At 40.7% G+C, this 15,000-nt stretch overlaps 2 protein-coding genes across 10 annotated transcripts in view; both read right to left on the bottom strand.

Annotated features, from left to right (window-relative positions):
- LOC137973051 (SERPINE1 mRNA-binding protein 1-like) overlaps window positions 1-6,410 on the bottom strand; it is a 14,874-nt gene extending 8,464 nt beyond the window's left edge. The window contains exons 1-4 of one of the 2 annotated variants that reach the window (XM_068819768.1): window positions 6,072-6,410; window positions 5,107-5,482; window positions 3,095-3,133; window positions 965-1,036 (exon numbers count right to left, since the gene is read on the bottom strand). In XM_068819768.1, the coding sequence (XP_068675869.1) occupies window positions 965-1,036; window positions 3,095-3,133; window positions 5,107-5,482; window positions 6,072-6,300 (716 nt within the window). In that variant the 5' untranslated portion in view covers window positions 6,301-6,410. The remainder of the gene's footprint in view (window positions 1-964; window positions 1,037-3,094; window positions 3,134-5,106; window positions 5,483-6,071) is intronic. The other variant, XM_068819769.1, reaches the window with a different exon arrangement.
- Window positions 6,411-10,622: 4,212 nt separating this feature from the next.
- LOC137974322 (rho GTPase-activating protein 45-like) overlaps window positions 10,623-15,000 on the bottom strand; it is a 53,307-nt gene continuing 48,929 nt past the window's right edge. For 6 of the 8 annotated variants that reach the window (XM_068821221.1, XM_068821222.1, XM_068821224.1 and 3 more), the window contains 3 exons: window positions 14,730-14,799; window positions 13,999-14,122; window positions 10,623-13,119 (listed from right to left, as the gene is read on the bottom strand). In XM_068821221.1, the coding sequence (XP_068677322.1) occupies window positions 11,312-13,119; window positions 13,999-14,122; window positions 14,730-14,799 (2,002 nt within the window). In that variant the 3' untranslated portion in view covers window positions 10,623-11,311. The remainder of the gene's footprint in view (window positions 13,120-13,998; window positions 14,123-14,729; window positions 14,800-15,000) is intronic. The other 2 variants (XM_068821223.1, XM_068821225.1) reach the window with 1 other exon arrangement.

The following is a 15,000-nucleotide window of genomic DNA, read 5'->3' as shown; positions in this document are numbered from 1 at the left end:
GTATGGAACGTTTTCTATTTCCGTTGGGGAACATTGCAAACGTTTCAGAATGCATTGAGAATGTTTTTGAATGCATTTCAACGTTTCCAAATGCGTTGCGCTGAAAAACGGCTCAACGCAATTTTCATTAAGCCTGGTTTTCCCAAAGAGGGTCACATTTAATGCTGGGGGGTAACCCTGTGATGGACTGGCATCCCATCCAGGGGAGAGTAGAAATACTCTCAGTCAGTTCATGCTACAGTAACCGGAGATAAGCGCCAGCCTGATGGGCCTTCTCAGGGTTCTTGTTAAGAGCCGGTAACCGGTTATTTTTACAGGCTGTTCAAGTAAATGTTACCGGCTGTTTCACTGAAACATTTGCAGAAATTATCCAACGAATATTCGTCTGTTTAAAGGTGAAATCACATTGTGTTTATGGGAAAATATTGCTTTCCCTTTCCAACCAATCCTGTGAAGATATCTGGCACATGTTATCGCTTCGAAAGTATACCATTTGTAAAAGCAATCCAGCTTGTTTTCGCCAACTCATCCCTCGAAACGATGTCCGCCATGTTTCCTTTCCATTCCTCCCGCAGCCAGGGGAAACCCCCAATAATCCATTATTAAACGTTTACAACATGGCATCCACACGTGGAAAACGACAGAAAGGTCTTTCGGAATTTAGTTTTCAACAATAGCGTCAGAAAAGCGTTGGTGAGTGAAAATCAATGAAATAGCATTATAAGCTACTTTCTTTTTGCTGAGTATTAAATTAATTTAGGAGCAGCTGGAACGCGACAGCAATCAATACGAACGTCAAGGTAAGACGTGAGCTCGCTAGCCCATGCAGGGGCAGGTAACAAGGTTACCTGCTATTTCTGGTTTTTTACCTCCTGTGCAAAAACTTAGCAAGAACCCTGCCTTCTGGCTCGTATGCAGAGACTTTACGAAGATTTGCTCATGGAAAGGGCCAAATAAAACTTACCCTGATCCTTCTGTTGGATTGCCCCAGTTGTACTGACCTCCACCTTCACGCTTGTCCTGAGGCTTTACTGAACTACAAAACCAATGAGGAAAAACCTTCATTCATTAAGACACAAAAAGAGAACTTCCTTAGGGATGTACCTGCATACATGTAGCTCAATGTAGTCTTGATGCCAAGGATGCTTAAAAGAACAAAACAAGTTCAATTGACATCCCTTTTTAACTCAGAGACTCCTGGGACTGAGACATAACAGAGTTTACTCTTTCTAACACTAGACAATTTACTTGTCAGCTGGCGTGTTCCGGGGAACCAAAGGAGTGAGTGATTAGAGAAGAATAGAGAAGCTAATGTGAAGAATTAATCACTCACTGAATAATGTCGCCATTAACCCAATCACACCCAAACCGGACTAAACCGGCCAGACTTATTATTTTACTGTCTAATGTCAATGGGGAACCCCCAAGAGTCAATGGGTTAAACAAGCTTGGTTTCATAACTACTCTATTATAAAGTTCTGATGTTAAGCAGAAAGTCATTGTCAGATGACTTTTTGTCAAAAGTTAAAAAAGGAACAGATATCTTTGAACCTTTATCATACTAATATTTTAGAGCAGACAAAAATTAGCACATGACTAGATAAAAGAGAAATAAATGAAATAAGAAACAATACAAAAAGTATTTCGTCACATAGTTAACCCTTTCACTCCTGTGGGGTTCCCCATTGACGAGTAAAATCGTCTGGCGTTAGACAGAGTAAAATCTATAAGTCTCATTGGCCCTTACAGGAGTGAAAGGGTTAATTAATTAATTAATAACTGAAGGGCAGGAAAGGAGAATTGACAGCAAACACATTGTCAAAACTTTAAACACTTTGTCGTCTATTTACTTTTCTTTTTTTAACTGCTTATCAATCAAAACTATGGCCAAAATTTAAAACAGAATTTAGTAAATTCCTAGATTGAAGTTTTTTCCTGTAACCTCTATGCCAAGAATTGGAATTTTAAAAAAATTAAGTAGAACCATCACTTTAATCAGAAAAAACCTATTTTGCATCTCCTTTCAACACGAAAGTAGAATGCAAAATACATTTTTCCTAAAATGATGTTAAGAAATACTTCCTTGGCTTTGATAAAAGAAATGTCACAGAAGTAAAGTGGAATCAATTTTAAAGTAATCCCAAAAGTTGCTAATATTTCAAATAATTTATAAGCAAAAGACAACACAACATGCATGTTATTGTTTCTCTGAAGTCTTGGAACAAAATAAGTACACTATTTTAAAAACTTATCTCAATGATTCAGTGCATTGCTAATGTTGAATTCGGTTTTTGCTGAAGGTGTTAAATACCTCCACCTTAAGCTTCATTGGAAAACACCGACCTCTATCTGTATTTTTCCGCAATATTTTACTAATTGACATTTGTTTGTTTGTCATTTATTTGCTTGAGCAGGTTGAATTTTTGGCAGCTATTCTGCTGATGTGGACCTGCTATATCCACCCACCCATACACTCACAGAGGACAGCCACAACACTGGGAACTTCATCCCCTACTCTTCTCGAGTGGTGTTTGGGTTCTTTAACGTCCCACAGGGAACTAATGAACACGGAAGACATTTGTGAGACCAGGCCTACGGCTTATAGTCCTTATCCGAGAAACTTGAAAGTCTTACCATTTGTGGATGTCATGACAAAGGCAGCACTTTCTCCTCAGTTATTTAAAGACCCTGAGTGTTGGTCCGGCAGGAGTCAAACTCACGACCTCCCGCATGGCAGCCCGGTGCTCAACCGAGCCACCTGTGCGCGGCCAAACTGATCAGAATTAAAACTTAAACATGTAGTACACCCTCTTTTCAAAACACAATAACCAACTGCCACTCCACTGTTTTAGTTAAATTACCATAATCTTCTTTGCAAGAAAGGAGAAAACAATTATTTTTGAAACTCAAATAATGTTCAACCTACCAAGAGGGCCACTTAAACACTTTACTCTGTTTAACCCAACACAATTTTACTCATGCCCAGGGATAACCCTTAAGTAGAGCTTAACAAAGAACAGAAATGTGCAAAATATACTGGTAACATTTAAAGGCTAAGAATGAAATGTTATTAAATGATAAATGTACGTCCAACCTTCTGTCCCCGCGACTTGAATTGTCCAGTCGGGGGCCCCTAGACCAGAAGGAAAGGACAAAGTTCTCTCACAAAATAGGACAGATAGTAAAATTAATGCTAAGTGCAGTTTTAACCAAAATTTAAAGGGGCTATGTCACGTCATTTTAGGATGTTAAGGGGAAATCTTTTGTTAACACGAGTTAAACTTGAAAATGGTGATGTGGAATTCTTTTAATAATCAAATTATTTTACATCACAAACAAGATGATTCTGAGCAAAAATGACCTTTATCCAGGCGATTTGTCATAAACTTGAAAAACGTCGGCCCAACTTTTTTCAAGATTACCCAAATGCAATCTGTTTCAATCTTCTCCCATTTGTGTTTATCCATGCTTCTCTTTCCTTTTGCTGTATTTCTTTTATGTTGTTCAACATATTTAAGTTGTTACTACCATGTTTCATTCTAATTTTCGGGCATTGTCGGTGTCATGAAATTACATCATTTTGCATGACACAGCCCCTTTAAAAGGAAAAGAAAAAGTGAAATCATTTCACATAACAGACACAAGAAAACCTCACATTGACCTTTAACAAGAATACTAGTGGCTCAGTCAGAGATTCGACTGCCATTACAAAGAACTCCAATTTTCTTAACAGCAAAATTAATGTCAGCAGTAATCATCGTACACAAAGGTAGGTACTTGGTGTCTCTTTTTCTATTGTTTCAATTTTTTAAATTAAACAAGGTATAAAACGTTCAGTAATTATACAATTGCCCTAACCTAACCCTAACGCTAACCCTAATCCTAACCCTGAAGGTTTTACTGTGTTTAGATAATTTTGTGCAATAGATTTAACCACTAAATGACAAAATACACCACATATCTTCCTCCACAAATCAACTTTAACTTAAATGAAGTCTCCCTTAAAAGTATGTTTTGTTTGATTAAGATCAAGAGCAAAACAACAAAACTATTTTCTTACAATGTTGGCACGAACACTAAATAAACATCATTCAGGGGTTTCAATGACCACAAACATTCGACTCAGAGAAGTGGGCAGGCTACTCTTTTCCCTTAACTGAAGTAATTATTAAAGATAAATTTTTTTCTAACCTAATGTTAAAATTCATTTTGTGGATGACAACAATCAGTTACTTTACTCAAATCAGTCAACAATTTTAATTTTATTGAAATCTCTTTCAGTCATCCTGCAATTTACCATCATTATTTCACTATTACATCACTCTACCAAATGATGTCAAAGCAAAGGTAAAATGCAAAATTTTGGTTTTTACTTTGCATAGAAACATACCAGTAAACACATGATGTAAAACAAAAGAAACAAAAGCCAGGAAACAATAACCAGCCAAAACAAAATTACTAATACACAATAGTTACTTCTATTGTGTGCGATACCCGAAGCAGTGCCCAAAAGTTTGTTAAAAGATGTCGAGTTGTTGCAGAGAAGACTATTGTGCTAAAGAATAAAATCCCCAAGGAAAAGATACTATGTGGCACATAACAACAGCAGATTGATGTATAAAGTTATTTAGACATTATCTAACAAGAAGGTAGACCACAAATTGATACACGACTACCAACAATCAAACGTCCTTTCTGTGATTCAAGGTGAATGGCATCAAGAAAATAAATAATTATAACGGCATGAATGACCCATTTCTAATCAGCTTAGTCACAAAATTTGGGTGAAAAAACCTTTGATTCATCTTACACACTGAGGGAAAATCATCTACATGTATAAACAAAAAAAAAAACATGTATGTAAGTTTACAGGGTTTTTTCTTCTTTGAGATAAAATTACAAAACTGCATGCGAGTATTACCCAGCTAAAACAATGATCGTCACTAAAAATAGGCAGAAAGATAATGTTGGTACTTTGTATAAGAAAACAGAGGGACAGAAGACAGAATCAGGCAGTTACTGTCAAAGCTTGTGAGACAGCAAGTTTTCATTAAAATAGCACAATGTGTAGCAAATCAAACGTCTTTGTACTAAATAAAAACTTACGAGCGATCACTTCCGCTTCTTCTTTCAAACTCTCGCTTCCTTCCAAAGCTCCCTCCACCGCCACCGCTACCTCCACCTCCACGCGGTCCAAACCCTCCGCGTCCACCTCTGCCGCGCATTCCACGGCCTCCTCTTCCTCTATCGAAGCCTCCTCTTTCTCTTTCACCACCCTCTTTTTCCGGAGAGTCCGGATCGCCATGGGAACCCTCCCTCCTTCGGTTAAAGCCGCCGCCAAATCCACCTCCTCGTCTTTCCCTTGGAGGGTTGTCATCACGGTCTTTTCGTTCGCTTGGTCCGTTCGCTAAACGCGTGTTTTTCTCGTTTTCTCTCCGAACATCGCTTTTTCCGCGACCGCCACGCCTGCTTTCGGTTCGTTCTGAAAAATAATAATAAGATAATCAAGTATTACACGGGAGCTAATTGCAAGTAAAACGCACCGAAGGCAAACAGTTTTGGTCGAGTAGTAACAGAATAATTTATCACTTGGTGAAAATCAATACAATCTCAGATGTACACAAACAGCTGGAAACGTGCTGGAAATGTTTATTTTTCCTGCGAAATATGTATTTCTTGTATTCAACGCTCAAGTTACGATCGAAACAACAAAGCAAGGAAATCCTTTTTTAGCTTGCACAGAATTTATTTCAACACGTGAATTCCCATCTGAGCATGATGCGAAAAGAAATGCTAGGCTAAGCTACCTTAGTAGGTTTTTAAGTTCCTGCTCGAGCAACTGTCGATGGTTTTATTCTTAACAAACGATACATAACACAAATTTGCCAACATCTAATATCCCGGTAAATTTAATATTACTTTATGCATAAGAAAATAAGAGAAGACGGCGAGAAATTTGGAAGATACGCGAATGTTTAAATTCCACATGTGGTTTGACAACACGATATGGCGTCATGGTACAACATGTACATTTTACGTTACAAGGACAATAAACTCTTAAATATACACACCTTCCTTTTTCGATTCCTCGTTAACTATGTCCTTCTTGGTGCTGGCTGGTTTCGTCTCTTTAACAGCCTGCTTTACATCCTTTTTGTCTTGTTTCTTGGTCTTCTCTTTCTTGGACGGCTCCTCCTTAGTTTTCTCAGGCTTGTGCAGGATCTCATCGGGATCTTCGTCGTCAAAATTCAACGCCCCAAAGCGATTTTGGACGCCTATGCTGTATTCCACCTCCATCATTTGTGGATGTGATGGAAAAAGCACAGATGGTGAAAGATTGTGCAGCAAACACCTCTCTGCTCGAGACTATCAGTTGATTCACTCCTCAACTGCTGTGCTCCACGCGCGATGCATGCTTGGAGGGAATTCGGCGGGTGAAGCTCGCAAGATGTTATGGGCTGTACACTGTTCCTGTGGGATTTCCCTTTCATTATTCATTTTTATCCAGTGGGATTTTCTTTTCATTTCTAATAACATTTTATCACGCAGTTTTTGTATTTTGCTTTCACCAGGGTGTATTGTTTTTTAGAAAGCCGAAAAACCCTTCTAAGCGCGCAATTTTTAACAATTATCCTGCGAAATCGCGCGGAATATCGCCTGATACTTTGCCGAGACCATTGGCCGAGTTGCCTAAAATCAGGCGATATTTCGCAAGATTGAGCAGTATGATTGTTTTATTTATGACAAAGAACAATTTTCTACGTTTGTTAAAAAAAAAAAGCTGGAAAAACTACCATTTTTTTCCGCGACACACAAAATTGCGTATATCGCAGGATATACGTTGAGTACGCACGACGAATATTGAGCGTGCTATGACCATATTAGGACATTGTCACAATGTGTTGAATAATAAAAGCAATTACATGCATGGTGAAAAGACAACTGTTTGGAAACTTGTTATTTCTTGTCGGTTACAGCAACGAGGAATTTATTGGTTTTCATAGAAGGCCAGGCCAAAGGTGTTCTTTTTCATTTCTACTTGGGTTTTTGACATTGAAAAAGGTTGATGAAATTTCTTCTATTCTTGTGTATCTCCTGTAACAGGAAAAGGTGGCATTATATTTTTTTGGAGTGACTGACGTTTATTTGCAACAAAAAAGATCAAGCTTTCATGTGAGGCACGTGGAAATCTCCTATCAGATACGTAAATATATGTTTCTTGTCTACGTGTAATCTCGTACCCAAATCTCACTCTGTCACGTAGGGGATCTGGGTACGATATTAGTCCACGTCTAGCCGTACCCTCCCTCTCTGTCTGTTTTTTTCATCGCGGGGGGAGGGTACGGCTACACGTTGGCTACCATCTTTCGAAAACAAGATAAGCTTAATCTAAACTTGCGCATCGGCAGGAACACTTGATATTGTTCCCATGAGTCCTTGTGTTCACACAATTGCAACCGTGCATACGGCGAGGGCTACTGAAATGTAAATTCACCAATCAGAATTCAGCAGGCGGAAAAAAACTGTGGTATCCGACGTCACGTGAACTGTTCGCAATTAAAGGGCCAGAAAACAATTTAAAATATTTTGAGGCAACTTTTTTTGTAAACAAACTTTAGCTTCAAAACTTAGTTGCCAGAGAGTGGCGATTCGAACGTCAGCTGTTGTGCTTTGGTTGTTATTTGTACTTTTTGTAACTATTTTAAGACGAATCGAGTATGGTATTTTCGAATAAAGTGTAAGGAGACGTCAAAACTGTATTGAGAATGTATTTATTCATTTGTTGTAACTTCGCGAAAAAAGGCTTTGATGGCGTCCTTTCGACAGGGTAGATCGACCGATACGTGGTTTACGCACAGAAATGTACCGTTTCCGGTGAAAGGGCAAATGATTGACAGGATAGCACAACAGTTTTGAATGCCGCGCGCACTGCGGGCGCGGATTCCGTATGCAAGAAAGTGTAACTATATCAGTGAAAATATTACAAGAAATAAACACTGCATATTGGTTGTGGAGAAATTTATGAGTTTTTATGAGTTTATAACGGTGTGAACTTAGCTGTGATAGCCTCCAAAAGACCGAAATATCAATTATGCATGTGGGTGGAGTCATCTCCAAGTACTTGGCAGCAATTTGTGATCTCGCTGCTTCGATAAATATTTATAACTCGAAACATCAACTTCTCTGAATTTCCGTATTTCGTATACAATAAGAAAAGAGCAAGTTGGAAGCTTTTGAGAAAAGCTCCAGCGAGGAGCCGATCTTTGTCCCTAAATTCATTGCAACTGAGCCCGAAGCAAAGGTGGGATGTTGAGGATTCTCCACGTCCCCTTCTAACGAAGAACTAGCTGCCAAAAAGCGAAAATTTTTAGGCTTGACACACGCCTACATTTCTCCGCGTTGCACCAACTGTAACATGTCCTTTCATAAACTCTTTCAAAAAATGATATCGGCCTTTCGATTGGCTCAGAACAAGTCTACATTACAACCAGTGCCTCATTGGTTGTTAAAACGAAGTGTCTTTTGTTCCTGTGGTTGGGAAAATTATAACCCACAAATGACCAGCTCCCAACGTCAGTGGCTTCACAGCTCAGTTGTTTAGAGCGTCGCACCGGTATCGCGAGGTCACGGGTTCAAACCCCGTTGAAGTCCTGAATTTTTCAGGCTTCTTTACGCAATTGCAAAAATTTCTTTCACAACTGCGAAGATCATAGCTTCGCTTGGAAAGCAATGTTTGTAAACCGATATCTTCCCTATACTACAAATTGACGTTCGATCTACATATTGTTTGCATCTGGAATAATATCGCTCGTAATAAACCAATATCATACATACCATAATACTCTGTTTGTCCCTCCAAAAGTTTGCATAAGCATTGTTTTTATTTTCTCTGGGGACTTAAAATGGTCCCAAGAGAAACTGGAAACAACGCATGCTTATGCAAAATTTTGGAGGGACATACAAATAGTATTATGGTATTTTTAACATTGGCTAATTAGGTTACCCATGCCTCGCGATTGTGATTCAAGGATTTCTACATCTGGTTCTCGAACTTCGTTGGTTAATCTCCTTATTTCCACTTTTTGACAAAATCTCTTTGTAACACGCAAAGGGCTGGCGCTGGGAATGTGAACAACTTCTTTACTGTGGTCACCTTCTGAATCAACCCTCTTGGGACCTGGTAATCAAGAAACAAGGAGTTTTCTGTTTGTCGTGTCGTGGAAAGTCAATAGGCCATTTCCGAGTTCTGGCCTGCCTCATCTTCAAAGCGAGTCTAAGTGCGAAGTTTTTGTTAATTGAAAATTAGTTTTTATTCATATGTAAAGTAGAACTGATTACCATCACAAAAGCTTCGCACTTAGACTCGCTTTGAAGAGGAGGCAGACATGAACTCGGAAATGGCCTATTCTGATTAGAATCTTTTTAGATGAGAGACCCAATCTCGTCACTAGTGCCTCGGATCTCAAGTATGCACATGGCATGCGCAAAAGGGGAAAGCTCTAGGTCGAGAGTGACTGGAGCATAGACCTCTTTCATAATGGCGACCAAATAAATTATTCTTTTGTTTTAATGCTAACAAGCCCTACTAACCTCGCTATGACGAGCAAATTTCAAAACAATATTTGTTTTAAAACGAGGGCAGTAGGTCTAATTAACATAAATACAAAAGAATGTAAAGTTGGTCGCCATTTATGAAAGTGGTCTATGAGTTTCTCAATGGGCCATTTCCGAGTTGCTGTTTGTCTCGGTTTCGAAGTGAGTCTTGGTGCTCAACTACTATAAGGGAAATGAGTCTGATTTGCATAAGAATACGCAACTCATTTCCATTTGAATGGTTGTGCACCAGGACTCGTTTCGGAAATAAGACACTCAGCAACTCGGAAATGAGCTATTGAGAGGACATGCATTACAACAGACCATTTTGCAGTTGTGTGCTTAGTTCTTTGGCCTGTGAATGAAAGAGAGGCTAAAGTGGACCTTGTTTTGAAGAAAACCTCATTGCTTTTCTTATGTAAATTCCAACTAATTAGCATGAGAAAAAAATCATTAACACAAGGCCAAATTTATCCTCACTTTCATTTGAAGGCCAGGTAACTAAGCATATAACTCTAAAAATGGTCCATTGGAGGTCGAGATTAGTCGCCCCACCTTGGGGGGAGCGTTGCGTGACATCCAAAAAAACGGCTGTGAAGGAGACTTCCTCTTTCAACCAATGATATTATTGTTCTGAGGTGTCGCTATTGCCGTAGCCGTCGTCGTTTCTTCAACTCCCTAATGACTCGTGTGCGACTTACGTCCCTATACCCTGGGATAAGTATTTATCCCACGGGTAGTGTTGAACATCTTTTGTCTCCAACTGCAAAACTGGGACCAGGGACCCGTTTCTCGAAAGTCCCGAAAACTTTTCGGGCCCGGACCTGCCAACCGCTGGTTTTGGAATGCCGATCTTTTAACATGTTTTCAAGGTAGCTAAAAGCAAACTGACCGTGAAATTTGACGACTTAAATCCTCTCTGTTCTTGAGATACAGAGGGAATTGTGACACCCAAAAATGTCCCGTAAAGTTTCGGGACTTTCGAGACACGGGCCCCAGGTCACCGTTGCATTCAACACGACTACACATTCACAGATATCAATAAGTTGTTCTGTTTAAGTATACATTTACAACTCTCAAAAATATTCTTATGACGACATAAAATTGTACCGTTCTTAAAATATGTATATAAAAGAGCGTCCGTCTCTAGTATCAAATGCTTTCTTTAACCAGTGAAATTGAATGATTAAATGGCCACAGTAAAGTTATTAAAAAATTGAAGAGACGATTGCTTAATTTCCTTCGATAATATCAACATTATCCCACGAGAGATAAGGTTTTCCAAAAATATCCACCTTGGCAACTGGCCATGGAGAAGCGACTGACCGTGTCGATCATTTATTTCCATTATAACGAGATTCAGAGATAAAAAGCCCCCTTATTCAGGATTCTCCTGCAACGGCTAAGTATTAAGAAAAAGCAAAACGGAATTTCAGAAAATACTTCCTGGGAGAAAATTTCAAGATATCTCGGCAAAGGTCATTTTTCGCGATTTTTAGCTAATCGTTTCCGTTGAATTCCATTCATATATTAACTTCACAACTTGAGTCACTTTGCAGTACAGCCTGGTCTTTTCATGTTCTAACCGCATATCACCAAAACCTCCACAGGTTATTGACTAAATTGAGAAATAGGTTTCATTCATTATGCCTATTTTTCTATAAACATCTTCGGCATCACTTGTTCCAGTAAACGAACGACGCCACTTCAGAATCGATTACACAAACTGCGGCTCTCTATTTTCTCCGGCGCTGTCATCTGGAAACGGAGTACGAACATTTCCCCGACTACTCCTCGGACTAGTGTTCGGGCTTCTTCGTGGTCGCTCGGATCTGAGTCTTTCACTTGGGTGTTCCTCAAAAGGTATATCTATTGTTTTCTTCGTAAGTCTCTCCTTTTCTTCCTCGGGTAAGTCAAGTTTCAGTGAAGAAAAATCGCCGCTTCTCGGTCGACTCGCCTTTAAACTCTCCACCTGTTCTTGGTTATCCAGGACTAAACTCGGTGGACGATCGGATTTTTCCGAACTATTATTTCGTCGGCGACGCCGAGGTTCCGCTTGTTTTTCCTGTTCAACAGGTTTTGTTTTCTCAACATCTCCGCTGTCATTCGCCCTTTTTCTTCGGAATTTAGGACTACCGCTGACAGGACTTGCGTTACTTGCATCTCCGGTACCATTGACTCGTTTCCTAGACAACTTAGGGCTTCCACTGGCCGAGCTTGAGCCGCTTCCTGAATCACTCCGCGATTTTTTAGCGTTTATATCACCAACACGCTTATAACCGCCCCGCTCGCCTCGTTCGAACAACTGCTTCCGCGAGGCAACCGGGTTCGGGTTGAAAAGTTCCGACGAATTTCTCCGACCTAATTCGGTGCTGAGAGAACGATTACGTTCGTACTGCTGCATCCGATCTTTTACAGAAACCCGGGTAGTGTAAGCAGACCGAGTTAGGCCTTTGACGTCGGACTTTTTCTCATCGACAGCGCTAATCATCTCTTGTTTCCTTGGAGATTCATCTGGACTTTGAACTCTACCCGGGACTTTGGTATCATTTGACCCTTTCGCAGTGGAGCAATCCGGTGTGGAAGGCCTTCGTTCTTGTAATGCAGTCATTACTGGTACAATAAGCGCACGTGACTCTACTCCAGCTGGAACTTCCGAACCAGACTGGACTTCTCCCACTGAGGATTCTGCCTCCGGTACAAACTCCTTATTTTCTACGACTGGGGATCGAGCAGGTTTTTTTGATACAGGCGGAGCTTGGGTTTTACTTAGAGAAGGTAATTCGGAATTCGTGGGAGATTGAACAGGACTGACGAAATATTCGATGGGAATAGTTTCCGGCCTGAATTCACCCTCCATTGGACAAAGCTCCACGTCACGGTTGGATGTAAGAGTGATATTCACAGCCTCAGTTCCTTTTATACTAAGATTTTGTCCATTAAATTGACTGTCCTCTTCAATCGACTGAAGCTCGTCATTTGATGGGCTCTCGACCGTATCCTCAGAACCTTCAGAATTGGGTATAAACGGCACCTCTTCAATTGCATAGGGATCCTTATGTAGGTTAGTATCGCTATTAGACGATTTCATTCCAGTAGGAAAAAATCCCGCTTTAAAATCATCAGCACGTTGAACGCGTCCCGGAAGATCCGAATTTCTTTTCACTAACGCCAAGGTTCGAGGACGTGGTTTCGCACTGGTTTCACTGGAATATGACCAAGTCCGAATACTGGTCGTTTTCACGACTGCGTCGGGCAATCCGACACCTTCCGAGTCATTCATTTTGTCTGACCCAACCTTGTCGGAAAGATCGGGTAACAGCGAGTCGGGAATATCCGAAGTGAAACTCGGAGCGACTGAATACGACGAAGAGCTCCGAGACATAACGAGGTTAATGGCGTCCTTTGTCACATTAGGGTTGTTTTCTTCGGCTAAGTGTTCGTGGGAAGACTTTGGTGGGTTTATTTGTCGGGGGAATTGTGATGTATCGAGATCATCTTCTGGGGTGCGAGAACCACTTGTTCCTACCAAAGGAAACCAAATAATAAAACACTTAAAATCACATCGGAAATACGCCAAACAGAATAAAGTGGTATCTTTCCAAGTCGACCACCTATGTTAAAGTGTAGTCCATAAAATTAGCATATGTAATCGCATGGGCCCGAGGGCCATGAACGATTAATTTCACGCGTATTTTCAAAGTTTTCACTTCGTCTCGGTCCATAAACACGCAGAAAAAGAACTTGGCCAATATCCAACCATCTTGACCTCACGCTTGGTCAATCACCCATATATCCAAGAGAAAATGAGGGGACAGAGAGGGAGGCTCCCGGTCCAGCCCTTGGGATATGTCATGTCCACGAAAGTTATATTTAGACGAGCGGAAGTCTTTGTTCTGTCTTCCGAGACGTCCGCGTGCAGGCCAACCTCGGTCTGATGTTTGAATGAATAAAAATATTCATCAACCTTCCATGTGCGCCGCCATTTTCTCTTTTCACTAAGAACCTGAGAGCGAGGCAAGGCTACATGCGGACGTCTCGGAAGACAGACTTCCGCTAGAACAAAGACTTCCGTTCGTCTAAAAATAACTGAGCCTCCCTCTCAGTCCCCTCATTTTCTCTTGATATATCTTCACACGTGAAAAGATGACTGTTGGTTAGTGGTTACATCGCGCATTTCGCGAAATGATTTAGTATTTCATTGGTGTTTGTATAATAAATAGAACATTACATGGCCGCTTGGAGATACGAAATTTCTCTTCCCCTGTTGAAAACTATTTCACTCGTTCGCGCCCTCGTGAACTTTTCTCTATATGTTACCCGAAATCCGCCCGACAAGTTTCGAGATCTTTGAGAAACGACCCCCGGGTCTGTGAAGTGACCAAATAAAAGAGATCTCCTGACCTTGCGTTGTATCATCTTCGTATTCATCCTCTATGTCCGAGTCTTCTTGGTTTGCATGTGGGACCTTCTGAGACGACTCAGACAATAAGAATTCTGGGATACTGTAACCTGCGTGAGCATTTTTCTGAAAGGCAATAAGACACACTTGAGCGCTCGATTAATGAGTGTTTTTTTATAGTATGATACCACTGCACGGAAAAAGATGATGTAAGTTGCTGTTTTGAATTTGAAAACAGGGGTTCTCCACCAAAAGAGGTCTCTTTTCTTTTGCGTTCGCTGAGCTGATGAACACAGCAAAAGAGACCTCTGTCATTGGTCGAAACACACTGTGTTGAGCATGCGCGACGATTACTTAGCGACCGAGTCCTCACGTGATACTTCACATGTTGTGTGGGCTCACTTTGCGACAGCGGAATGACTGTAAAGGAATGCGCGAGACACAGTGGGCTCAACTAACAGTCAGCAAACATGTCATAAGGCATGCGTATTGAACAGTGCCGTCCAAGATCGTGGACGACGGTCGGATCAAGGTGAGTTTCGAACCTTGGCGGAGTTCTCTTTTCCTGCACTCGTCAACCCAGCTAACGCAAAACAAGAAAGCTCTGCTAGCAGGGAACAATGGTGGACATCACAGCCATTACATGTAATGGAGGCTTTTCTACCCTCATCTGACCAACAAGCCTCAAACAAATTGCGGCTGTGTTCAGAAAGAGGAAACAAAAACGACTTACCTCATCGCTTCGGCTGTTTGACCTTGCAAGTAACTCGAAGAAGTCTGATCCAAACCCAAGGCTGCTTCTACTTCAAAGAAAACATTGTAAAAGTTAGTAATATAATGCTCCCAAACGATGAAGTGTAAATGCAAATTTAGGGCGAAAGGCTTGGCTCCCGACAGCGTTACATTGCGTGCATCTCTGGTAGGCAAACAGCTTCGTTTAATTACAAGTTCCCAACGTGACAATACTTTTCAGGTTAAGCCAGGGAAGGGGTTTGATTTCCGAC

The sequence above is a fragment of the Montipora foliosa genome, chromosome 10 (genome assembly GCF_036669935.1).
Source record: "Montipora foliosa isolate CH-2021 chromosome 10, ASM3666993v2, whole genome shotgun sequence".
Lineage (NCBI taxonomy): Eukaryota > Metazoa > Cnidaria > Anthozoa > Scleractinia > Acroporidae > Montipora > Montipora foliosa.
The sequence above is the reverse complement of the archived record's forward strand: the minus strand, read 5'-3'. Positions and strand labels throughout refer to the sequence as shown.